This window comes from Dromiciops gliroides, chromosome 2, assembly GCF_019393635.1.
Source record: "Dromiciops gliroides isolate mDroGli1 chromosome 2, mDroGli1.pri, whole genome shotgun sequence".
Classification (NCBI taxonomy): Eukaryota; Metazoa; Chordata; class Mammalia; order Microbiotheria; family Microbiotheriidae; genus Dromiciops; species Dromiciops gliroides.
This window is the reverse complement of record NC_057862.1, coordinates 135,947,654-135,975,268: the sequence shown is the minus strand read 5'-3', so window position 1 is coordinate 135,975,268 and position 27,615 is coordinate 135,947,654. Positions and strand designations below refer to the sequence as shown.

The following is a 27,615-nucleotide window of genomic DNA, read 5'->3' as shown; positions in this document are numbered from 1 at the left end:
CTTCCTGTCTATTGATGCTTCCCTACTGCCTCTACACACCCTCCCTCATCCTCAAAAAACCTTCACTTGATCACTCTCTTAACTCTCTTGTAACTCTGACCTCATCATTTACCCAAATCTTCTTTTCCAGAGTTACTGACAATCACTTAATTCTCAAATCTCATGACCTTTTCTCAATCCTCTTCTATCTTGACCTTTCCGTAATCTTTGATCCTCTCGATCACTTTCTTTTCCTCAATACTTTGTTTGCCCTGTGTTTTTATGACACTGCTCTCTCCTGGTTCTCCTACCAATCTGACCACTCCTCAGTCTCCTATACTGGATCTTTAATGAGGTTCCTCTTGCCAATCATAGGTATTCCACAGGGGTCTGCCCTGGACCCTCTTCTGTTCTCCCTGGATACTATTTCACTTGGTGAACTAATCAGCTCCTATGGATTCAGTTAGCATCTCTATGCTGATGATTCCCAAATCTGCTTATTTGGGCACTATCTCTTAGCTGACCTACAGTTTCACATACCATTTGCCTATTGAACATCTCAAACTGGATTTTGATGGATATCTTAAATTCAACATGCCTAAAAGTGAACTCATTATCTTTCCCTGTAAATTCTCACTTCTTCCTAACTTTCCTATTACTGATTAGGGTACCACCATATTCCTAGTTACCCAGCTTTGTAACCCAGGTTTCACACTCTCTCCCACTCATCCCCAAATATCCAAACTATTGCCAAGGCGTATTGATTTTACCTTTGTAAAATTTCTAGGCTTCATCTCCTTCTCTCTGACATAGCTACCTCCCTGGTGCAGACTTTTATTACCTTACACCTATACTTTAGAAATTACCTACTGGTAGTTCTCCCTGCCACAAGGCTCCCTACTCCAGTTCATCCTCCATACCACTGTCAGAGTGATCTTCCTTGAGTGCAGGTTTAACCCTGCCACTCACTCCCCTCAGTTTCCATTTCTTTGCCACTATAAATGTCTTAGAACATAGAGGTTCTTTTCCCTTTTCCCTAATCATCTTTTGAAATAGACCAACTAATCATATTGCTGAGTCAAGAGCGGGGGTGGGTGGAGAATATAAGTCTCTGCGCCTAATTCCAGATTGCTCTCCAAAACGAATGGATCAGTTCACAAGTCCACCAGTGATAAATTGGTGTCCCAGTTTTTCCACATCCCCTTCAGCATTTGTTGCTTTTCCTTTCAATTGTATTAACCACTTTGATAGGTGTTTTAATTTTCATTTCTCCAATCAATAATGATTTAGAGCATTTTTATATGACTATAATTGTTTTGATTTCTTTATCTAAAAACTGCCTGTTCATACCCTTTGACCATTTCTCAATTGGGTAATCACTCATTTTTATAGATTTGACAAACTTCTTTATATAATTAAGATGAGACTTTTATTTAAGAAATCTCTACAAATTTTTTCCCCAATTTTTTGCTTTCCTTCTGATCTTGGCTATATTTGTTTTATTTCTACAAACCCTTTTTAATTTAATGTAATCAAAAGTATCCATTTTACACCTCACTCTGTTCTCTATCTCTTGTTTGTTTGTTTATCTATCTATCTATCTATCTATCTATCTATCTATCTATCTATCTATCTATTTTGGTGAGGCAATTGGGGTTAAGTGACTTGCCCAGGGTCACACAGCTAGTAAGTGTCAAGTGTCTAAGGTCAGATTTGAACTCTGGTTCTCCTGACTCCAGGGCTGGTGCTCTATCCACTGTGCCACCTAGCCACCCCTATCTCTTGTTTATTCATAAATTGTTCGCCTGTCCATAAGTCTGATAAGTAATATGTTCCATGTTCTTCTAATTTTCCTATATCTCTTTATAGCTAGGTCATGGATCCATTTTGATCTTATCTTGGTAAATGGTATGAGATATTGGTCTATGCCCAATTTCTGTCATACTTCTTTCATTTTCCCAACAATTTTTACCAAATAATGAATTAAAATCACAAAGTCTTAAGTCTTTACAATTGTAAAATACAGGGTTACTATTTTTATTTGCTGCTATAAATTGTATGTCTACTCTATTCCATTGATCTACCTTTCTATTTATTCTTAGCCAATGCCAGATAATTTTGATAATTATTGCCTTATGATTTAGTTTAAGATATGGTACCACAAAACCTTCCTTTACATTTTTATTAGTTCCTTTGATATTCTTGACTTTCTGTTCTTCCAGGTGAATTTTGTGATTATTTTTTCTAATTCAGTAAAATAATTTTTGGTCATTTAATTGGGATGACATTGAATATATAAACTAATTTAGTTAAAATTGATATTTTTGTTATGTTGATACTCAGTTTGCCCTAGGGGATTCTTATAAGGCAAAGTGACTGGGAACAAAAGGAAAGCGTCTAAGTGGAGATATACAGAACATCTGAACTATGCAATGGGAGTGTTGAAGGTGTTGAGGGATTATACAAACAAGGCTACAGAAATATCCTTGGAACTCCCTCTGCCCTGGAGCAAAGGTGGTTAGAGACTGATGGGGTGTGGGGGGTGGGATGAGAGGAGGGGGTTTCTTGGGAGCACTTAGAAACTGCTGGTCAGAGCAGGGTAGGGGCCTATAATTTCCCAAGGGGTTGAGATTTTGTTTCCTCAGCCCCTGGGACATAGTAGGTGCATGATAAATGTCTGTTGATTGACTGTCCCACCCTTTCCCCAAAGTATAAATACCAAAATCATACAGAAGAAAAAGACAGTTTGCATCTACTCACAGGCAATTGACAAGCAATTATGTTTTTCAACATTCCAAGTTTAGTTTTTTTAGGAAATTATATTCATTTTCTTATAATTCCCTAAATCATGATGAAGTACACACAAGTTGTGTCATCAGACACAACAGAAGAAAGCCACTTATTAGTACCTGTATGAGCTTTCAAATATATTTATACTTGGTGAGGTGGAAAGCCATCTTATCATTTCCCTCATTGCCAATCCAGAGCCACTTTTTACTCTCTGTGACCATATCATCATGATACGCAGTATTTTCAGGGTAGTCCTACCTCACACCTGGAAGTACACTCATTGTCCAATTTCTTTTTTTTTTTTCCCCAGACCAAGGCTTTTATTTACTCATTTCTTGCATTTAAAATATTCTTCGATGACATCTTTGGCCTGAGATTCCTTGCCATAGTCTTTAACAACAACGCAACTGCAGCCAACCACTTTGCGGGGCTTCCCCTCTCTGTCAATTTTACAGAGGCCTACCCACTCACCCAGCTTCTTGTTGTCATCAACCTTAATCAAGCTAATTTGGTGCTCAGCACACAGGGCTTCAACCAATTTTACATACATAGGTTCATCACAGTTGGAAGCAAGAACACAAAGATGGGCTTGGTGTTTGTCCAAGGCTTTGGCAGCTTCACGAATTCCACGAGCTAGGCCGTCATGGATGAGTGGGGTCTTCAGCACTTCTTGTAGAGCGTTGTTAACGTCCATTACACCTCCAGCAGCAATGCCTTCCTTGGCCATGGCAGCGGTTCACAGGTGAAGCTAAATCTTGAAAACACCTGGGAGCCTCTGCCTCCCACTGAGCCGTGATAGAGAAAGAGCTCATTGTCCAATTTCAAGTTTTGCTAAAGCATTCTGTGGCACCTGATAGTGACATTAGTGAGAATCCATGTGGAGACTTCCTCTTGCTTACTTAGCACCAAAGGAAATACCTTAGGCATATGTGTTCAATTCCCTTCTTAAAGCCTTTTCACATACTCAAGGAAATACCTTAGGCATATGTGTTCAATTCTCTTCTTAAAGCCTTTTCATGTACTTCAAGACCTTTTTAATCACTCATGGTGTTCTCATTCTGAGTCTTTGACCTAAGACTGGAAGTCAAGGTCCAGGAACAACATGCTATCTTTGTTTTTTTCTTCTCCATTTTGTTTCATTTTCCTTGAAAATATATCTGACTCCCAGGTCAAAAGTAAATTTGTCAGGTTCAAGGGTGTATCATTTTCTCTCATATCCTGTGTCAGTTTCATAACCAACAATACCTAGAATTGACAGCAGATGGTGCTCCTGGTATTCTTATATGTGAAATAACTAAATGTTAAAGGATTTCAGGACAGAAGTTGGAGGCTTTCAGCTAAAGTTATTCTTAAAATTGAGCTTAAATTTATTAAACTTTTATTCTTCTTTAATTTTTATCTTAATTCTTGATTTTTTTTGGTTCCTGTGGGAAAATGTTAAAAATTTATATAGCATTGACTATGTACCAGGCATTGAACTAAGTGATTTATACTTATTATCATTTTATAATCACAACAACCCAGGAGGTAGGTGCTATTATTATACCCATTTTACAGACTAGGAAGTTGAAGCAAACAGAGGCCAAGTGGCTTGCCCAAGATCACACAACTTAAATTGTCTGAGGTTAGATTTGAATTCAGGTTTTCCTAAGTAAAAGTTTTTATTGGGCTTATTTTGTCTCTTTATTGATGGTAGGTTCTAATTTTGGTGTTCTTGTGACATGAATCCCTCTGGCAATCTAGTGAATCCTATGGACTCCTCAGAATAGTTTGTCTTTTTTAAATTTAATTTTCAGTTCTGAATTCTCTTCCTCTTATCTCTACCTCCTCTACCCATTGAAAAAAAATCCAGAAAAGAAAAAAATAGTGTGTATAGTAAAGCAAAACAAATTTTTAGACTCACTGGCCATGTCCCACTAAAATATATGCTTCATTCTTCATTCTGAGTCATCACCTCTCTGTCTAGAGATGGATACCATGTTTCATCAGGAGTGCTCTGGAACTACCATTGGCTCCATTGTGTTAATCTGAGTTCCTGTCTTTTAAATTTTTTTTTTGTCTTTTCAGTACTGTTATAATTGTATAAATTGTTCTCCTTGTTCATCTCACTTCAGTTTGTATTAGTTCATACAAATCTTCCCAGGTTTTTCTAAAACCATCATCTTCATCATTTCTTGCCATACAATAGCATTCTGTCATATACATATATCATAGCTTCTTCAACAATTCTTCAATTAAAGGGCATACTCTTATCTCCCAACACTTTGCCACAATAAAAAGAGCTGCATATGTACATGTGGATCTTCTTCCTCTTTCTTTGATCTCTTTAAAGTATAGACCTAGTAATGATATTGCTGAGTCAAAGGGTATACACAGTTTAATAGCTTTGGGGGCATAGTTCCCAAATTGCTTTCCAAAATGTCAGGACCAATTCACAGATACAGGAACAATACATTAATGTACCTGTTTTCCTCCAACATTTGTCATTTTTCTTTTCTGTCAGCTTTGCCAGTCTGATGGGTGTAAGATAGTTCCTTAGAATTGTTTTAATTTGAATTTCTCTAATTTTATATTAGTAATTTAGAATATTTTTAAATATGGTTATTGATAGCTTGCATTTCTTTCTCTGAAAACTTTCTCAGAGTCACCTTTTAAATGCATAAAATAAAAACATAAAACAAATCCCTTAATTCTGCTTTAGAGTATACAGTTGTTCCCTGTGCCTTTTAGATATCCTTCACTTGTTTTCCATTCTTTTGACTAGGCTTTTTTCAGTTCTATGAATCATTATAATCATTGGAGAGCAAATCTTAGAAGTCTATATTTCTTGGCAATGTACATGTATTTTGTTCCTGAGTAGAATTTGTTTTTGTTTGCTTTTAAAATTCAATGTGTTAAGCCATTGAGAAAAGTGGAAGAAAGAAAAACCTTAATATTTTGCCCCATATTAATAATTATCATATGCCCTCTAACTTTTTTTTCAACTTTTTTTGTTGTTGGCTAGTTTGTATGCCTTTTTGTGCATTTTTAAATTATGGCCCATAGAATTTTAGGGCAACAACCGCCACTGAGACAGTTCCTCTCTTTTTTTTGGGGGGGGGGGGCGAGGCAATTGGGGTTAAGTGACTTGCCCAGGATCACACAGCTAGTAAGTGTCAAGTGTCTGAAGCCGGATTTGAACTCAGGTACTCCTGAATCCAGGGGCAGTGCTCTATCCATGCGCCACCTAGCTGCCCCCCCTCTTTGTTTTTAAAATAAATTTTTTTTCAATAAACTAAAATCTGCTTTCTTTCCTTCTTGCCTTTCCCCCTTCACCCTATTCCCTATTGAAAAAGAAGCAAAACCAAAACCCCTCTTACAAACATAATCAAGAAAAACAAATTATCACATTGCCCATGTCTGAAAAAAATATGTCACAATCTGTACTTTTAGTCCATCACCTATCTTTCAGGAGGTAGATAGCATTTTTCATCATGAGTCCTTTGGAATTAAGTTTGGTCACTGTGTTGATAAAAGTTCATAAGTCTTTCATGATCATTTGTCTTTACAATTATTGTTGACACTGCGTAAACTGTTCTGATTCCGCTCACTTCATTCTGTATCAGTTCATACAAGTTTTCACAGGTTTCTCTGAAACCAACTCCTTCATCATTTCTTATGTCTTAGTAGTATTTCATCACATTTATATACTATCACTTGTTCACTTGTCCCCCAAGTGACTGGCAGCCCCTCAGATTCCATTTCTTTCCTATTGCAAAAAGCTGCTATAAATATTTATGTATATTCTTAGTTAAAATTTGTTTTTCTTAGAACTAAGACTTCCCTTAATTTATCCTTCCTCTTCTTATCTGTTCTTACTTTTATTCATTCCTTCATGTTTCTCTTTTCAGTGAAATGTATTTCTGTACTCATTTTTGTGCTTTCCTCTCTTTTGACCAATTTAGATGAAAGTGGGGTTCAAGTGTCATCCATTTACTCTTTATCTTCTTCCTCATTTGTATAGACACATGTTTGTACATCCCAATTATGTGAAATAACTTCCTTTCTCTCTTTTTTCCCCTTACTGTATTCCCCTTCTCATTTCCCAGTCTTCTTTTAAGATCAGAACCACTCCCAGGTCTAATTAGACTCCTTCCATGGCTCTTGATGATGATAGGATTGTGAGGAGACATATGTCATCTCCCTATAATAGAATATAAAGAATTTATCCTTGTTTGGTCTTTTATGTTTGCTTGCTCATATTTACCCTTTATGTTTCTCTTGACTTCTGTGATTGCACTTCAGAGTTTTGATACAGCTCTAATCTTTTCATCATGAATACTTAGAAGTCCTCTTTCAATTAAAGACCCACTTTTTTACCTCACAGGGTAAGTTATTCTTGCCAAGTATATTGCTGAGTAAATTATTCTTGAGTATGAACCAATTGTTTTTGCTTCTTTTTTGTTTTGTTTTGTTTTGTTTTTTTAGTGAGGCAATTGGGGTTAAGTGACTTGCCCAGGGTCACACAGCTAGTAAGTGTTAAGTTTCTGAGGTCGGATTTGAACTCAGGTACTCCTGAATCCAGGGCCGGTGCTCTATCCACTGCGCCACCTAGCTGCCCCTGTTTTTACTTCTAAAACATCATATTCCAAAATCTCCACTCATTTAAAGTGGTGGATGCAAAATCATGTGTGGTCTTGCCTGTGGCTCTTTGATACTTTAATTCTTTCTGACTGCTTGCAAATTTAGAATATTTGGACTTTGCCTCTTGTCTTCCTTGGAGTTTTCATTTTGGTTTTTAGTTTAGGAGATAATCAGTGGAGTCTTTCTAATAACATTCTGCCCTCTGATTCTAAAAGATATAAGCAATTTTCTTGTATGATTTCTTAAAATAGGATATCTAGGATTTTGTATTTTTGGTCATGACTTTCAGGTAATCCAATGTTTCTTTAATCATCATCCCTCTCTCCATGTTAGTTGTTTTTGTTATGAAATAACTTTACAGGTTTTAACATTACTTTAATATTTCTTGTTGTTCAAAGGAGTCATTATCTTCTATTTAGCCCATTCTAATTTTCAGGGAGTTTGTTCCTTAGCTAAGAATTTAATGTAAAACATTACCATATTAGTAATTTTGTAAAAGAAAACTTGAAGAAAAGAAAAAAATGAAAGAAAGTGAAAAATAGCATGCCTCAGTCTGTGCTCCATCAATATCAATTCTTTCTTTCAAGGTGGATAGTATGTTTCATCAATAATCCTTTGGGGGGCAGCTAGGTGGTGCAGTGGATAAAGCGCCAGCCCTGGATTCAGCCTGGATCTGTGACCTGGAATTCTTTAGTGAGTTAAAGAGCTTCCAGTTGACATTTATTCCTATACTCTATACAAGTTTAGGCCTCTCTGTGGTAGATTTTGGACCGCTTCTTGACCTGGTACACACCCTCTCCTTACACTGGAATGCTCTGTGGACCAGTCCTGGCTAGTTTTTTATCTTCAGTGTTTGCAGACCTGTATTTCCCTGTGCCAACCTGAGCTGGAAAAATGATTCAACATTATTTTTTCTTGAATTTCCTATTCAATATGCAGTCTGATATGTTTTCTACATTTGGAGGACTTCTGGGATAGAGCTAGCCTCTATTTATTCCTTCTACACTTTCATCTTGACTCAGCCTCCCAAAACAATTCCTATTTAGGAAACCAGTCTACTTTTACCTTTTACTATAACATTTTTGATGGCCCTTGAACCATTATTTTACATTAATTAGAGTTATCTAATGCTTGTTCAAAATCCCCCTTGACTGTTATTCCTTCTGTGTTTTACGTCTTAAGTACATTTTTTTTTTAAAAAGACATTTGTCCCTCAGAATTTAAAAAGATTTTTCTTTTAAGGCTTATCCAGGAAACTATTAGATATTTAAATTTGTGTTTGTTTAGTACATTGGGATTGCTGGTCACATCAAATATTCTTGTATTTATTTTTATTTATCAAATTTATTTCTCTCTGCTGCCCTCTGCTTTCAAGACCAGATCTTATTCTTTGATTCTTAGTGCCTAGGAAGACAGTATGATTAGAATCAAAACCTTAGATTTAGAAGGATTCCCTGGGGATAGTCAAACTTATATGTGAAAAATGAATCAGCTTTCTAACTGATAAATAATAATTTAGCTTTTCCTTGAAGATCTCCAGTTATAGGAAATTTGTTACCTCCCTAGAAATAGGCTAAAGCCTATTCCATTTATGGATAACCATAATTTTTATCTCCCCTATATTTCATTACTTTGATGCATATGTGATAAAATTTAAATCACTGATAATCTTAAAGTACTATATAGAAATGTCAGTTACAGGGGCAACTAGGTGGTACAGTGGAAAGAGCAACGGCCCTGGATTCAGGAGGACCTGAGTTCAAATCCAGCATCAGACACTTGACACTAGCTGTGTGACCCTGGGGAAGTCACTTAATCCCAGTTACCTCACCAAAAAAAAAGTCAGTAATATTAATGAACATGTAATTAAATGTTTGGTAAATTGAAATTGTCTATTAAATTCAAGACATTCTCCTAGGTCCTAGAGATACAAAAATGAATAAAGACACAATTCTTGCCTTCCATGAGCTGTCTCAGAGAATGGCATACATAAGGAAACTACATATTAGATTGTAATAAGTACATTGGAGAGATACAAACTCCTAAGAGAAATCGAGTATTAGGTGAGATTCAGAGAAAAGGGGAACATTTTGGGGAGGACATGGGCTAAAGCCAAAGAGGAAGTATTCAAGGAGAAGATGCAAGGTGACAGATTTGACCTCACAGCCAACTGATGTATGATGCTGACATAAACCTATTTTTGGCCAAACTGCTTTCCAGTTTTCCCACCAGTTCTTGCCAAGTGGGTTGTTATTTCTTAAGTAGTTATGTTCTTACATGTGTCAAATATTGGGATATTTAATTCATTTTTTCTGATTCTTACTCTCTGGTCTATCCTAGTGATTTGCTTTTCATATTTTTTTTACCAAAATATGAAAAACCAAATAATTTCAAAAACTTCCTTTTAATAAACATAGTTTGAGCCCTAGAAATTTGAGTTGTAGTTCCCCTCCCTACTTTTTTCATTATTTCCCTTGAAATTCTAGGCATTTTGTTTAGGTCTCTAAAGTAACCAACACTCCTTGGTAGTTTGATTTCTACTATTCACTTAGGAATGGGAGAGTAAGATGATTCTGGAACAATGTATAAGCTATGAATTTCCAAATGAAAAAGCATTTATTAAGCATCTTGCTATTATGAAGCACTCTGCTTAAGTGCTGAGATCTCAAAAACATAAGCAAAGACAATACCTGCCCTTGTGGAGCTTACACTTTAATTGGAAAAGACAATACATATAGGGGTGCAGTGTTGTAGGAGGGGCATTCTGATTTGGAAAGTTATAGAGATAAAGAGGGGATCCAAGGGGAAATGTAGATTGATACACCTTTTCAGAACTGAAAAGGGAGTAAGATATGCACAGGGTACCCTGTACAATGGTAAGGGGGGTGAGAAATGAAGTGGAAAATGACTAGAGCAGGTGTCCAAATATAATAACCCATACATGAAGCCCTCATTAGTCAGGACCTTAGGGCCTCTAGAGAAGGAGTTCAGAGCTAAAAAGGTTAAGTCTTCCCCAGCTGAGTCTACTGGTCCAGAAGGTCACAAAATGGTGAGTGTAAAGTAGGAGAATTTGGAAATAGGAAAGCCAATTAGGAAGTGACACAATAGTCTTTGTGAAATGTAATAAGGGCCTGAACTAAAATTGTAGCAGTAGGAGTGGTAAGGAGGGGACTAATTTAAGAAATGTCATTGGTAGTAAAATTGTTAGGATTTAACAACTGATTGGATATGAAGTACATTGGAGAAGGAAAAGTGAAAAATGAGCCTGGATAACAGGAGAATAGTAGTGCTTTTAATAAAAATGGAGAAGTGAGTAAGAATAGCAAGTTTGAAGAGTGTGAGGTGATTTGATTTTTGGAAATGTTGAGATGTGCACCAGGTAGCTGGCAAAGTGGGGTAATAGTTCAATAAATGATATTTTTTTTCCATGAATATAAAGGAAAGCCTCAAAGCTATTTTCCTCTAAATCAAACAAAAGTGGCCATATCCTTTATTTACATAACTATATTATGGAAAGGAGTTAGTTTTTAATTAGTTTCTCCTTTGCCCCATAGAAAAATCTCATTTGACTATCGAAGAAAATCCTATAAACATCTTTCCTTTTGTTCTTACATTCAGTTTTCTCACACATTTCTAAGGTTGGGGTTTTTTTTAATTCTACTTTAGTCATTATAGTAATGACAAGGTTTAATTGCAGAATCCATCACAGATCAATAAATATTTGTTTATTGCATAGTGAAACAAATCTGCCACCGCCATATTATCTTTTGTGGTTCATTTGAAGATAGCTTCTCATTCCATGCTCTTTAGAGCTAGTGTAGCTATATTTTCATTCAATAAAATATGTTCGCCTTTAAAATTTAGGCTCGCCAAATATAACATACTGCAGTACTGTGTTGTTCAAAAATCATTATCTTCTCATCTGTTTAAGCATGTTTATGAGAGCTACCCAAATACATTATGGACACTATAGGCTTATACCTATAACATAGGGATTTTAAGGGAAAGTACTCCTCAATTTTACATGTGAAAAAAATGAAATGTCAAAAGGTTATAAGGCATTTTCTGTTGACTTGAGTGGATCAGTGATTAGGTTAGGAATCACATTTGCCCGTTTCGATTTCCTGATATACACTGAACAACCAACTCAAATATTTAGTCTTTTGAAACCTAGGAGATTCATATTTTCCATACCTATTTTATATATTTAAAAAATTGATTATTCCATTTTGGGTGGGAATCCAGAAAAACAATAGTTGGTAACATCTGAATGTTTTCATTTCCGGAAGCTTTATTAATTCTAGAACCTTGTTACAGCATGATAGCAGTGACAGATTTCTCTATGAAGGTTCAACAGTATATTTCAAGTTATTCAAACTGACATCACATCAACAGGTGATAGTAAGATCTAATGTTACCTTATCATCCCAACTTGTTTATCTACTTACTAGAGATTTCCTAAGAACCTAAAAAGAAAATATACTACAGTTTTCCTTAGATATTATATATTCTGGAAATGAAAGGAAGCCTTTTGTGTGACAAAAAACCAATTGAATAAAACTCTTAATTTAGGGCAATCACATCTAGGTCACATTTTGTTTATACCTACTAATTATTTCATTTAACCACTTTACTCTTCAACAAAATGATAAATTCAGTTTGAAAAATTTTTGTTGCCTCTTTCCATTCATGGAACATATGCTTATAGTTTTGTATCCCCAGTGGAATAAATGTAAGCTCAATGAAGGCAGTAATGGTTTCATTTTTATTTTCCAGCACCTAGCATAGTGCCTGACCTATAATTTCTACTTAATACATTTTTGCTATATGAATGAGTGTGCTGCTAACAGTAATCTGCACGACTTTGTCCCTAGCACATTAGTCTGCCCGAGTTTGCCTTTACAGTGTACATTTATATTTCATTTATTTGTATTTATTGATATAGCAAGTTGCTTTTGTATAAAGAAATCCCTTCTGGTTTTGCCTTTTAAAAAAATTTAAACAGGTTTCTCATATCTTAAATAGAAGAGTAATGTGAATGAGGTATATGTTGTCAAACATGGCAAATATATTGATATGTTTTAATTACCTATACTTCTTTGTTACAAGAGAGTGCTCAATGAGGGTAGGGGAGAGGATGATTCATTCAGAAATGACATCAATGTAACTAAAAGAGCATCAACAAAACATGTATTTTTTAAAAAGTAAATAATGAAGAGTTTAAAAACCTCAATCGTTTAATGGGAAAAATATACAAAACATATGTAACATTAGAAATTAAAATTGTAATCAATGGACCAAGTGCCAGATACTGTGTAATTCTAGGAACTGGAATTAAAAAATTAAAAAAGTGACCCTGTGCTTATGAAGTTTACATTTTGTTGGGGACTAATTTTTAATATCTATTCCATAAATGGAGCACTGCACTCCTAGTTAAATTTAAATTGTTCAATAGTATAATAGCCAAAGGAACTATTACCAGGTATAATCAAACAAGGTAGAATGAATGTACTTTTCAAATACCAAATCCTCCAGTCTACACCCAGCTCAATATCCCCATCTCCCTTCACAGACCATATCTCTTCACCCATAGGAGCATTCATTAATGGAATCCCCTACCATCACCAAAGCAAGACCTCCTTCCTTTCCTCTCCACCCTACCTTCCTGCCCAATCCCTGTCTTTTCCATCCTTCTCCCTTCCTAATCAACTCTCCTGGCAGGCTCTTCTCCTTCTGAAACTACAAGATTCACTTTTCCCTCATTGCTAGTCTTTGATTTGACCCCAGCACATCACACATTCCTCTCTATCCCCCTGATCCCCTTCCCTCCCCATGTGCCTTCTCATATTGTAATGTAGTTCTACAGGGGAAAAAAAAAGACAAAAAAACAAAACCTGTAGGCAGGTTGTTAAGAGGTTCTGTCCATAATGCCCCAGGTCCACCTCTTCACTGTTATCTCCACCAGTCTTCTGCCTTCATCCCTGTCTCCTTGTGTGTACATTTAGAAAGAAGTTCCTTATTGGTCTCTCTGTTGTCACTCTGTTGCTGTCCTTGCCTGCTGCATTTATCCACTCCTGCAATTTCTATTATTTGGGGTGTTCAAGAAGCAAATAATGTCTTGAGTTCAGTTTTTCTTTCTAAAATTGTTTAAATACCTCTTTGTTATTTAATATCCATCTTTTTTCATCCGTGGTTAAGCTTAGACTTACAGTGTAGACTTACCCTGGACTGCATCCTGAAATTCATTGCCTTTTGAAACACATTATTCCATTTCTTTCCAGGGTTTCTGATGGATGAAGAATAGTCTTGTATTGTTTTAATTTCTTTTCTTTCGTGTTTGAAAGTCTTTCTCTTGATTGCTTGTAGAATGTATTTCTGAATTGAATGGTTGAATTCAACTACTATATGTCTTAGAGTTTGTAGCCTTGGACTTTTTCTGGAGAAGATCTATGGATTCTTTCAGTTAGTATTTCATGTTCTATGTTCAGAAGTTCTGGACATTATTTCCCAATTTTATTCCTTGCATTATGATGTTGAGGTTTTTGTCCTTTCTTGTTCTTCTGGGAGACCTACTATCCTAGGTTGTCTCTACACATCCTGTCTTCAAGATGAATATGTTTTACTTGAATTGTGAGCATATTTTCTGTTAATGTCATTGTTTTTTACTTTGTAGTTTATCCTTCACATTCCCAATCCATTGCTCTCTTTTTTGTTTCTTTGGTGAGACTTACTGTATCAGATTCCAGTTTTTCTATTCTTTGCATTATTTTTGCTGTATGGGCCATAAATTCTGCTTTCATAATTTTAATTTCTCTTTATTTTTTTATTTTTTGGTGGGGCAATTGGGATTAAGTGACTTGCCCAAGGTCACACAGCTAGTAAGTGTCAAGAGTCTGAGGCCAAATTTGAACTCAGGTCCTCCTGAATCCAGGGCCGGTGCTCTATCCACTGCGCCACCTAGCTGCCCCTTAATTTCTCTTTTGAACTACTCAAGGACAGCATATTGTAGCTCCATATTCTCCTCACACCCCACAGAGTCTTTTGTCTCATCAAGTATTAGATCATTTTCCGTTGTTTTATAGTATTAATAGATGCCTGAACTCAAACAGGCCTAAAACAAAACTCAACCTGACACCCCAGGCCTTCCTCCCTCTTTCCAGGTCTTGTGGGAACCTCATCTCTAGGCTTCAGAAGTCTACTCAGCCACAAGAGTCAGTGTGGCCAGACAAACTCCTTAGCACCAGTGGCATAGCTCTCTAAACTTCAGTGCTGGGCCAGAATACTGAGAAAAAGAAGGATTGGAGATAGAACACCAGGACAGCACCTTGTGTGTGTGTGTTTGTATCTGTGTATGTGTGTGTCTGTGTCTTTCTGTGTGTTTGTGTCTATGTGCACGAATGCATGTCCTTATAGCACTCCACTAAGTCTAAAGAAAAGAACTCAGCATCTAACTAGGGTCATTTCTGTTTCTACAAAAGTCACTTAGGGCAGAGATTGACTGATTAACCATGAATTGTACAGTGTTGCAGGAGACTGATATACTTTGGGTTCCAGCCCCAAAGGAAACCACCATCTGAGAGGACAGAATCAAAAAGTAAGCAATAAGGGAAAATAAGGGAGGGAAAATCGAAATGGCCAAAGATCTCAGGAAGAAGAAAACTCAAAAATTAACATAAATAGACAAATCAAAAGGAAAAACATTAAGAATAGAAGGAAATAAGGTCTCCAGATATAGTAAATTAGTTCAGGCATCTCTGATGTTCTTAAAACAGTATTGCTGTTATTATATACAACATTCTCGGTTCTGCTCATTTTGCTCTTCATTATTTTGCTCATCTATGTTTTTCTAAGATCATTGAAGTCATAATTTCTTATCATACAATAGTATTCCATTACAATCATAGATACCACAACTTGTTTACCCATCCCCCCAATTGACAGGCATCCCTTCAATTTTTAATTCTTTGACACCACAAAGAAAGTTGCTATAAATATTTTAGAACATAAATGTTTTTCACCTTTTCCTTAATCATCCTTGGAAACAGGCCTAGTAGTAGAATTGCTGGGTCAAAGCTGGGGGGAGGGGGATAGGCAGTTTAATAACTCTATGGGCTTAATTCCAGATTGCTCTCCAAAATGGTTGAATCAATTCACAATTTCACCAACAATGAATTAAGTGTCCCAACTTTTCCACATCTTCTACAATCTTTGTCACTTTCTCCTTCAATCATTTTAGCCAATTTGATAGTGTAAAATGATATTTCAAAATTGTTTTAATTTGCATTTCTCTAATCAATAATGATTTAGAGCATTTTTCATAGGAATATAAATTATTTTGATTTTTTATCTAAAAACTGCCTGTTCATATCCTTTGACTATTTATCAATTGGTAATTATTGTTGGCCTTTATCAATGGGTAATTATTTATCAATTGACTAGTTTCTTGAACTTTTGGATTAGACATTACTTGACTATTAGTCATAAACTTCCCTGTGACCTAGTATTCCAAATTCCAGCTACACTATTCTGTACATTCTTATCTTAAGAAAAGGAGAAATTCTGATCTGTAAATCAGCCAATATCATATTTTTATGGCTTTAAAAAAATACCAGTTTCTCTTCCCCCTTTTTTGCATTCAAGAATTTATGACCTTTTATTATTTCCTTAATAAAAAGTGGAATTACCCAAATAAGATCCCTTTGGTGTTTATATTTGTGTTATTAGTATTCTATGACTTATACAGACTGTTTATTTAGGCATTTACTCCCTTGGCAAAATCTGTATCCCTTATGGACACAAGAAAAGGGGGAAATTAATATTTTTTTCCTATCCTGAGATATTCAGGGAGTAATTCAATTCCTTTAGGTTTGGTTTTATGGGAAAATTACAATTCAAAACTCATTTTTAAAATAATATGCTTTTTATATTTATGAATTACTTAAAGTTTTATCTAGTAGGAATTTAATGAATAAAATAGAAACTCCCCAGCCAAGCATTAAAAGTCCTCCACAATTCATATTTAACCTATCTTTTCAATCATATTTCACATATTATATTCTATGCAAGTTGTACCCCAAGCTACTAAGTGAACTCAATATGCCATCTCTCACCTCTGTGCACTCTCCCCAGCCATCCTCTGTGCCTGAGATGTGCTCTGGCTTCATCTCCATCAGCTTCATCTTCGCCATCTCATCTAAACATTTTAGAGTCCTTCAAGGCTTAGTCCAGATGCTACCACATCTGTAAAGCCTGCTCTGATATTCCCCAATAGGTTAATGCTTTCTCCTTTCTTTTCTTTCTTTTGCATTTAGTATCCCCTTGTAAATGTCTCCCAGTAAACTTTTCAGAGGGCAGGGACTAATTCATTTTTCAGTCTATATCCCCAAAGCTTGGCACCCAGCCCTGCACATGGTCAATGTCTAATAATTATGTGGTGAATTTAATTGAATTGAGCCATTAATTTGTAACCATACACTACAATGCTTTTTTTTTTTAATTTGAAATAGAAGGAAAAAATCCTAAAAGATTAAAATAAGATGTGTAGAGACTCAAAGGCAGGGGTTCTTAACCTTTTTTATGTCATGGGCCTCTTTGGCAATCTGGTGAAATGTATAGACCCCTTTCTCAAAATAATGTTTTGATCCAATGACACTATGCTCCTTGCTGTTCTACTTAATCTCTTAGCTCTTGGCATCTTCTCTGGCTGTTCCCCAGGCCTGAAATGTTCTTCCTCATCTCTGCCTTGGAGCTTCCCTGGCTTCCTTCACATCCCAATTAAAATTCTACCTTTTACAGAAAACTTTTCCCAATCCCTCTTAATTCTAGTACCTTCCATCTGTTAATTATTTCCTACTTATGCTATGTATACTTTGTATGTATTTTTTTGTTTGTGCTCTCTCTCACCCATTAAATTGTGAATATCTTGGGAGTAGAAATTGTCTTTTGCCTCTTTTTTATCATTGCTGCTTAGCATAGTTCCTGGCACATAGTAAGTGCTTAAAAAATGCTTATTAACTGACTAAATGAATCAAAGTATATGGGATTACAAAGGAAATCAATTATATTGAATTATAATGATTAATTTTTAAAGAAAAACAATTTCATAGACCTCAAATTAAAAACTCCTGCTCTAAGAAATATTTACTGTGAAAAATATCCTAAGTTTAAACAGTATTCTCATATTTGCTATGGAAGATAAGGAATCCAGAGTTAGGATTTCCCTTCATTAACTTGATAATCTAAGACTAGTGGTCAATTGAACTGTAACCTTCATTTGGTCCTATTACTACCCTCTAATACATCAAATTTAAATGAAATATTTGTAAAATTATGGATGATGTTCCCATTTAGAAATTATTACCTAGAATTTTATTTCAAGTTGCTAACTGAACAACAAATTAAAAGTTTACCTTAATACTTGTTAGTAATTTGGATACCAAATTTCACTAAAATTGCCAAACTCTTTTGAAAGTTATTTTAGACTAAATAATAATACCATAAATGCTGAGTGCTTAAATTGAAATGAAGACTTTAATTCAATATATTCATTACTTTGTTACATTGTTACTTTATACATTGATGGAATTTTCTATTTTAAAGCTTTCTTTTTGTTTTAATAAAAGGTCTGTACTAAGAACAAATAAAGCAAGACAAATTCTGTGCCACTATGAATTCTTTGCAAAAAAAAAAGTTACTAATTGTCCTTGAATTTTTTTAGAAATGAATTTTTAATGCTTTATTATAGCCATGTAGGATATGGTGATACTGTATATAGAAATAGATTCTGACATGACAGCTTCTCATTATGAGTAATTCTGGGAATGTTTCCACAGTGTCACATTAACTTGTGAAAACTTAGCCCACCACTATACAGTCTTTTTTTCAAAAAAATCTTTTCAGTGTTCCGCATTTTAATAAATCATTTTACTTTTTTCTTTTTTTTTTTTTAGGCTCTACCAGATCCAAAAGAAATCAGAAGAGGCTCTGCCCTACTATGAAGAATCTCTGAAATACATTGAGAGTAGTAAAGGTGAAAAGAGTCAAGACTGTATCCCAGTGTTGAAGGAGATGGCAGATGTGGAACAGGCCCTGGGAAATTATAACTCAGCTATTGATCATCTTGTACAGGTAAAGAGCATGGACTGCCAAGTATATATCATAATTTTAGGAGTCGAAGGCAGGTACAAAATATCCAAATTATAATAGCTGACATTCATATAGCACTGTGAGATTTGCAAAACTCTTTTCATACAATATCTCATTTGCTCCTCATAATAGTTCTTTGTGAGGTAAGCACAAGATAAGAAGACTGAGGCTCAGAGACTATGGTCAACACAGCTCAAATTTCTCCAGTGGGATTCAAATTTAAGTCATTCTGACACCTGACTTAAAGTTCAACTCTATCCACTACACAAGGTTCACAAAGAACCATATAGAGTAGCAGTTCTTAGCATGTTACGTTATACATAGAAGATTCTTAATACATTTTTTTTTTTTGTAGGGCAGTGAGGGTTAAGTGACTTGCCCAGGATCACACAACTAGTAAGTGTCAAGTGTCTGAGGCCACATTTGAACTCAGGTCCTCCTGAATCCAGGGCCAGTGCTTTATCCACTGTGCCACCTAGCTGCCCCCTCAATACATTTTTATTGAATTATAATTGGGTTTAAAACATATATAACTTTATCACTACACAAAGCTAGGAATAATTAGATTCATAAAATTTTAGAACTAGAATAGATTTTTGGAATCTTCTAGTTCCAACCCTTTCATTTTAATGTTAAAGAAAGTTAGGCCTAGAATGTTTTGCCCAATTATCTGCAAAGTATATGCAATTGATAAATATTGTTTAATTAACTTGATTTGAGTTCCAACGTATTTAGTAAATGTACAGCAGGAGATGCCTCTGCCAGCTTAGAACATTTTTAGAGATTAAGATGTGTAGGCATAAAAATTCCTAATTATTATTTTATATCATATTAGGTATGAAATTTAAATAATAAATTAGATTTTCCAGATATTTATTCTTTTTCACATTAACTTGGAGCATTGATAGTCCTGCTAATCTATAGTTATTCCTTTCCATAAATTGAATTCTATTCCAATTTTAGGATTTTTAAGAGTTGGTTTTTTTCTCATAACAACATCCCTTCATGTCTTTGAATTTTTATTAGACAATGTTTTAAAATGAAAATGTATTTCTCTAATATTTCATGTTCAATTTAAAAATCGTGATCACAGTAAGAATATAAAGTCCATTTATTTCATCTGGAATACAAAATGACTGGTCACACAATAGAGTACTGTGAAACTTCCTCATACCCTACTCATCCTGCCATATCAGTACAGTTATCCCTTCCACATCATGGGGGTTAGGGGTACAGCATAGTGCCCCTGCGATCTGAAAAATCCTCATAAAAATTTTTGGCCCTCTCTTCTGAGGGCCAAAAGAAGAAGTCTGAATTTTTTCTTTTTCTTTTGTGGAGTGTTTACAGTATCTTATTGTAAAATTTGGGTTAAGTATTTGGTCATAGGTTCTGTATCATCTGCTGGCCTTCATGTGTCACTTGCAGTTTCTGCAAAACTTTCCAAAAATTCCCATTTAATGTCTTATGCTGACCTGGAATATATCAAAACCGTGCTGGGGAAAGTTGTGTTGTGGAAGAGATAACTGTATTCTTTCTATTACACCACAGACAGACTGCCTTCTTTTCCTCTTTTAAATCTTCAAGGGATGAACCCAGAATAGCTCCCAAAGTCTCATTCTCACTTTTACCCCACTTTATGATAAAGTTCAGTAATCCTTTAAATAGCAAAAGTCCCAAAATCTATGTGGCCATTTGGTGAGAGACATTTTCAATTCAGTTCACTTCAACAAATATTTATTTTGGGGGCAGCTAGGTGGCACAGTAGATAAAGCACTGGCCCTGGATTCAGGAGGACCTGAGTTCAAATCCGGCCTCAGACACTTGACACTTACTAGCTGTGTGACCCTGGGCAAGTCATTTAACCCTCATTGCCCTGCCAAAAAAAACAAAAAACAAAAAACAACAACAACAAACAACAACAATAAATATTTCTTTTTAAAGCGTCTACCATGTGAACCTCATTAGCTAGACCCAGAACAAACATAATAACAAATACCAAAGCAGTCCCTGTTCTCAAGGAACATTCTACTATAAAGATACAAGAAGTTTGTTGTAAACATAAACCTTAATCATTAAACATTTAGTGAGGCTACAATTTTTGTTAGAAATTCCTCATAAGTTATAAAAAGGTACAATGTGGTTACTTCTTTTTAAAAAAAGATTGCAATCTCATAGAGTGTAAGTACATTTTACTAAATGCTCAAAAAAGAGTATTGTTCTTTTTATGCTCCTTCCTCCTCTCTCACCCTACCTCCTACTTTTAGACTTTTCATTCCTTTGTGGTGACAGAAATGCCCAAAGAAAAATGATCATTTTTCTCCACTGCTTAAAAACATTCCAAGATGTATTAGTATCAAAAATGTGAAAGAGGACTACAATAAAATGGGACCTACTGAGCTACCATGCAGAGAACTCCTCAGAGTGGACAGCTGATAAATGAGCTGGTTCAATAGCCATCAGTTATTGCCTGGCAGGCGGTTGTGAGAAAGCTGCACAAACATGATGATTTCTGGAACTCCCCATGACAGAATTTGGCAATAGAATCTTACTTTCCTGCCCCAAAGAAAAAGCACGGTGTTTCTTTTCTATTTTTGTCTTGTAGATGTGTGTGTTCTGAATTCAGTGTGCTCACTTTCAATGCCTTCTTTTGTCTCTATAACTTAAACCACATAGCAGTCCTTTCAGTTTCAGTGAATTTTGTATGCCAAAAACTAGTTAACAATTCTATGGCAATATATTTTGAAGAAAAAAAAAAGAAAGAAACTTAGTATTTATTCATCAGTTGTTCTGAAGATAAATATTTGTGTCTGAGAAGATCCTCAGAGCATAGTGAATAGTTAGGACATTTATCTATATGTAGTAAAAGAGAATAACACCTGTCAAGTGAATAATCAAAATGTGAAAATGGTTCCATGAATTATTTTATTTATTTTTGTTTTTAATTTACTAATTTTTAAGTTGAATTAAATTAATTGAATTAATAATTTAAGTATTTTAAACCACTTCTTTACAGGTATTGGGAAAGCCCTCAGAATGACTTAACAGATTGAAAACTGCTATCTAGCTCTAGTACTTTCCCTACAGTCTCTCAGCATGGCTTTTTTCTTTCTTTCTTTTTCCTTTTTTTTCTTTTTAGCAAATGCCCAAATTTGAAAAGCACCTAAAAGCACTGTACCATATAAATGAAGGGCAGCATGGTTAGTAGAGGGCTAGAAGGGAAGTCATGAGACCTAGGTTCTAGTTCTAATGACCTTAGATGCTCCAGTTCTCTAGGTCTCAGTTTCTTTATTGTATTATGAGGAATTTATACTAAATTATCTACAAAATCCCTTCCAACTCTTAAAATTCTAAGAATCTACATGAATTTATCATCCAAATCTGACATCTTCGTCTTAATTTTTTTAATGTATATTACTTTATAATATCTTCTTTTCAGTACCTCAATAGGATATCATAGGATATAACTTCCTAATTTAATAGATGAGAAAACTAAATCCCAGAAAACTTAAGAAACTTTCCCAAGTTCACATATGCAAGAGTATAATGGAAAGACTTCAGAATCTCTTCATTTCTCATAGGAGGCTAAAGCAATAAACTCCTATTTGGTCTCCCTGTCTCAGGCCTCTCTGCACTCTAATCCCTCCTCCACACTGCTGCCAAAGTGATATTTCTAAAATCTGATGGTGTCATGCACACCTCCTTTCCCCCATTCAACAAACTCCAATGCCTCTCCATTATTTCTAGAATTAAATATCAATTCCTCAATTTATCATTTAAATCTCATCATGACCTAGCTCATCCCTACCTTTCCAGGTTTGTTCCACATTGTTCTGTTCTACATACACATGATGTGGCTATTCTGAATTGATTTCTGTTCTGTATCATGTATCATCCCTCCACACCTTTGGACAGACTGTCCTCCATGACCACAGTGTGCTCTCCCTTCTCACCTCTGCCTCTTAGAATTCCTGGTCTCTTTCAACTTTCAGTTCAAATGGCATTTTCTATTGTACCCTTTCCTAATCAGGTTCATTCCCAAACTACCCTGTCTTTATTTATATATGTTATGGATATACTTAAAAATAAATGCATATGTTGTATCCTATATTAAAATGTAAGCTCCTTAAGAACAACAACTGTTTCATTTTTGCCTCGGTATCCTAGTGCTTCATAGTACCTGACTCAAGCATTGAATAAATGCTTATTTAATAATTGATTAATTGGGGCAGCTAGGTGGCACAGTGGATAAAGCATTGGCCCTGGATTCAGGAAGATCTAAGTTCAAATCTGGCCTCATACACTTCACGTTTACTAGCTGTGTGACCCTGGGCAAGTCACTTAACCCTCATTGCTCCCCCCCCCACACACACACACACAAAGAATAACTGATTAATTGAATCTAGAGCCTCAGAACCTTGATTCAGATCCTGACTGGCATTTATTACATGTCTGACCTTTGGAAAAATCACTTAACCTCTCTAGTCCTCAGTTTCTTCATTTGTAAAATGAAGGAGTGAGGCTAGATTACTCCTGAGGTCCCTTCCAATACAAAAAATTTGATTATTTCTAACAGTCAGAATATTTTTGCTTTTAATATTTTTAATTCTTTTTAAAATGCTGAACTTAAACACCAAATAAAATGGGCATTTCCATATACAAAATAAAACAGAAAAAGAGGATTGCACATGAAACTGAATGTTACATATAGTTTGCACTTCCTTTTAAGTATATAATAAATTCAAGACATAACTTTCAAACCTATCCTGCTTGTTTGTATTTCCTTCTGGCTTTCCTTCTGTTCTCTTCTCTGCATTAAAAAATTCTATGATGATGCTTTTTTTGACAACCTTTTGATAGCCTTCTGCTCTCCCCAACTTCCTTTACAATTTGAAACAAAAAAAGAAAAACAACATGCATAGTTAAATAAAACAAATTCCCAAATTGCCTGTGTCTGAAAATGTATGTGTCGTTCTGTTCCTATCATCTCTCTATTAAGAGGTAGAGAGCATGGTTCATCATCAGTTCTCTGGAATCTCATCTTTGCATTGGTCATAATTCTTGTCTTTCAAATGTAAAATTGATTTTAATTCTGTTTTTTGAAACTTAAGCTAGCATGGGTGTCGATTATTCCCATCACCCCCTGCCTTTCTTCTTACTAGTTTACTGCTGAACAAAGATGGAAAAATTCGTGAAACTGTTTTGACTGAGACTACTACAAATTTAAATCACATATATAAAGACAAGGCAATCTTTTAAACCTTCCCAGTTGATTCACTATCCCTCTCACCACAGTAGCTCTTCTATACTTTTTCATCTCTCCTCAAACCTCTCATAGCTCCCCTCCTCTTACCCTCTCAGATGAGAATCTTGCCTCATATTTCAATGAAGAAAACTGAGGCCTTTTACTACAAGTTTCCTTTTCTGTCTTTCTGATCATCTCATGTTACTCAGAAGTCTTCTGCCATGATTTCCTCATTCATCCCTATCTCAAGAGAAGAGATATTACTTTTCCCTGCCGAAGTTAGCCCCTTTATATGCACAAGTGATCCCATTCCATCTCATCTCCTCCAGTAGATTGTCCCATCCATCATTTCACCCTCTCACTAATCTTCAGTCTTTCCCTACTAGTTGCTTCCCTGCCAACCAACATGCCCATATCTCCACCATTCCTAAAAAATTATCACTTGATTGTCTGTATCCATTAGCTATTATTCCCTTTCCTTCCTCCTGTCACTAAACTCTTTGAGAAGGCTATATATAATCAGGGCTTCTGCTTTCTATTATCTTGATCTTTTCTTAATTCTCAACAATCTGACTTTATCCTTCAATTGAAATTGTTCTCTCCAAAGTTACTAATGATCTCTTAATTGCTAAATTTAATGGCATTTCCTCAATCCTCATCATTCTTGACTTCTCTGCACACTTTGATATTGTTAATTACACTGTTCTCCTTAATATTCTTTTCTCTCTAGGCTTTTGTGACATTAGTCTCTGCTGGTTCTTCTCTTGCCTGTCTGACCACCCCTTCTTTGCTGGATCTTCATCTAGGACAGAATCAATAGTCATGGGTATTCTCCAAGGCCCTGCCCTGAGTTCTCTTCTCTTCTTTATACTTTCACTTGGTGATTATGCTGGCTTCCATGGATTTACTTATCATCTCCATGCAGATGGTTTTGAGGTTTACTTATCCAGTCCTAACCTCTCTGCTAACTTCCAGTCTCTTACCTCCAGTTGTGTATTGGACATCTCAAACTGGATGTCCTATACACTAAACTGAATTCATTATATTCTTCTTCCACTGGACCCCTGACTCCTTACCCCCTTCCTAATTTCCTATTACTGCCAAGGGCAGAACCCAGTCTCCCAGGCTCACAACCTAGGTGTCATACTGGACTCTACTCACACCCTCCATTCTATCATATCTATTCTTTGACCAAGGCTTCTCAATTTTACCTTCACAACATTTCACATGTATACCCTCTTCTGATACTTTCATCCCCTGGGGAAGTCTTTCATCACCTAATCACTGCTTAAATAGCTTTCTGGTTGGTCTCTCTGCCACGTCTTTTCTTTTTCCAGTCTGTTCTCTCCTCAGTTATCAAATTGTTCTTCCTAAAGCGCAAATATGGCCATGTCACCCCTCTATTCAGTAAACTCTAAGTAGCTCCTTATCACCTCCAAGATCCAGTATAAAATCCTATTTGGCATTCAAAGTGTTTCAACACCCAGCCTTCCTATTTGTCCATACTTTACACCTTACTTCCTCTCACAAACTATAATCCAGTGACACTGACCTTCCTACTTTTCTTCACACAAGACATTCCACCTTTCAATTCCAGGTATTTTCACCAGCTGTCTCCTGTGCCTGGACTACTCCCCTTATTCATCTCTGTCTCCTGGTGTCCCTGGCTTCCTGAAAGTCTCAGCTAAAATCCCACCTGCTACAAGAAGTTTTTGTAACCTTTCTTAATTCTAGCTCCTTGCCTTTGTTGATTATTTCCTATTTATCTTGCATATAGCTTATTTTTACATATTTGTTTGCATGTCATTTTCTTCCATTAGATTGTTAACTCCTTGAGAGCAGTGACTGGTCTTTTTTTTTTTTTAATCTTTCTTTGTATTCCCAGTACAGTACCAGCACACAATAGGTGTTTAATAAATGCCTATTAACTGACTAACTTCTTGGTTTTTCTGCAGCATTTATACTCTTGATTATGCTCTCTTCCTAGACATTCTCTCTTCCATGGATTTTTGTACCACTACTCTTTCTTGGTTCTCTTGCTTCTGAATATTCTTTCTCAGTTTCCTTTTTCAGGTTCATCATTCATATAGTGCCTATTAACTTGGGTTCCTCAAGGCTCTGTCCTATGCCCTTTTACTTGGTAACCCCTCATCAGGTCCCTTAGGTTTAATATAATTTCTCCCCGGTTTTCTGTATTCAGGCCTAATATTTATCATGAGCTCTACAGTCTGGCAACAAAAAAATGCTTTTTGGACAGTTTAAGATGAAAGAAGTTTTGTTATCTCTGGAGAAGGAATTTCAAAGAGTATAGTAGAAGAAGTGGGTAGCTTCAGAATGGAATTTGGGGAGGCTTGGGTTGAGGGAGTTAGGAGTAAGAGAACAAGAAAATAGGATGGAGAATAGCTGTATGAATAATGACAGGCTGGGATTCAGAATCAATGTGATGGGGAAAGTTTGATGGGATGGGAGTTTGTTCATCATTATGGGGGAGGGAAGAGTGGTAGAGAAGTACTCCCCCAGGAGGAAGCTCAGAAGTGACTAATGATGAGGTAGAATTGCAAGGGGGAAGCAAAATTGAATGGTATTTCCCTCCTTTGCTGGTGGACTCAAGCCAGACAACTGATGGAAGGAGAGTAATGGAAGAATGAGGATCAAGAATACATTGTCAAATTTGGCAATTAAAATAGTGGTAATTTCAAAGACAGCAACTACTATTGAGTAGTAAAATTATTCACATCACTTCAAGAAGTAAATAAGAGGAAAGGAAATAGAAGCAATGAGTGTAAGCAGATTTTTACAGGAGTTTATCTACGAAAGGGAAAAGATATAAAAGAACATTAGGGGATGGTAGAGTCTGGTGAATTTTTTTTTTTCAGATAAAGGAAGCCTTGGACATGTGTTGTAGCAACAGGGAAGAAGTTAGCAGATAGAGGGATAGAGACTGAAGGTTAGAGGAGGAGAATGATTAAAGAGGCAATCTGCTGCAGAAGATGGGAGAGAGATGATAATCAAGGCTACATGAAGAAGAACCTGTCTTGAAGAAGAGAAGGGCCACCTTGTCATCAGAAACTGGAGTAAAAAGATTCTTTTTTTTTTAAGTGGGAGATGATATGGAATTTTGAGATGTCAAAAATTAGGAAAAAATGGTGCTCATGGAAAATAGCCTGTATTTTCTAGGCAAAATACTAGATGAGGTCTTTAGCTAAGAGAATAGGGAGAATAGGAGGTTTAAGGAAAGTAAAGAAGGCTTAGAATAGCCTCTGGGAAGTGGGATTTGGAATTAATTAAGGAGGAATAAAACCATTGCCTTACTGCAGTGAGGGCCCAATTAAGGTTAAAAAAATAAATTTGTAATGGACCCAGTCAGCCTGGGTGGGTATAATCTTTGGTTAGAGTTTATCAAAGATTAATAGTGAAAGGACAGGAGGGCAAACTATTTGAGAGGAAAGGAGAGAGTGGAGCTGAATTGGTTAATTAAGGTTCTAAACAGGAAAGGGAAGAAAATTAATCCAGAAAAGGGGCTTTGGCTTGAGGAAGTCTTGGATTGCAATGAGGATGTGGAAGACAAAGATAAGCTTGAATGATCAGAGAATCATGATCATGAAAGTGGAATACTTGTGGGGGATGATGAACTCAAAGATGTATCCCTTTGTGTGTCTGAAGTGAATAGACGTGGGATATAAGTAGGTCATGGAATCTGAGGAGATTGAGGTACTGGATCTAGACTCAAATCCAAAAATATTTAGGGTTGGTTTTTTTTTTCTGAAATCCTCCTAAAATCTCAAAACTAGATACAAGGCAGAACATAATTGTGCTTTTTGTTTACTCTGAGAGAG

At 35.8% G+C, this 27,615-nt stretch overlaps 2 protein-coding genes across 2 annotated transcripts in view; one reads left to right on the top strand and one right to left on the bottom strand.

Moving 5' to 3' along the window:
• TTC23 (tetratricopeptide repeat domain 23) overlaps positions 1 to 27,615 on the top strand; it is an 86,871-nt gene that overhangs the window by 15,934 nt on the left and 43,322 nt on the right. Inside the window, 1 exon segment of the mRNA XM_043980645.1 lies at positions 18,342 to 18,519. Within this exon segment, the coding sequence (XP_043836580.1) occupies positions 18,342 to 18,519 (178 nt within the window).
• LOC122738692 (40S ribosomal protein S12-like) lies at positions 3,077 to 3,496 on the bottom strand. The gene has a single exon (XM_043980646.1). It carries the CDS (start codon positions 3,494 to 3,496, stop codon positions 3,098 to 3,100), a length of 399 nt encoding a protein of 132 aa, XP_043836581.1. The 3' UTR covers positions 3,077 to 3,097.

Coding starts and splice junctions, on each gene's coding strand:
- LOC122738692 (XM_043980646.1), bottom strand. CDS start 3,496: ATGGCCAAGGAAGGCATTGCTGCTGGAGGTGTAATGGACGTTAACAAC.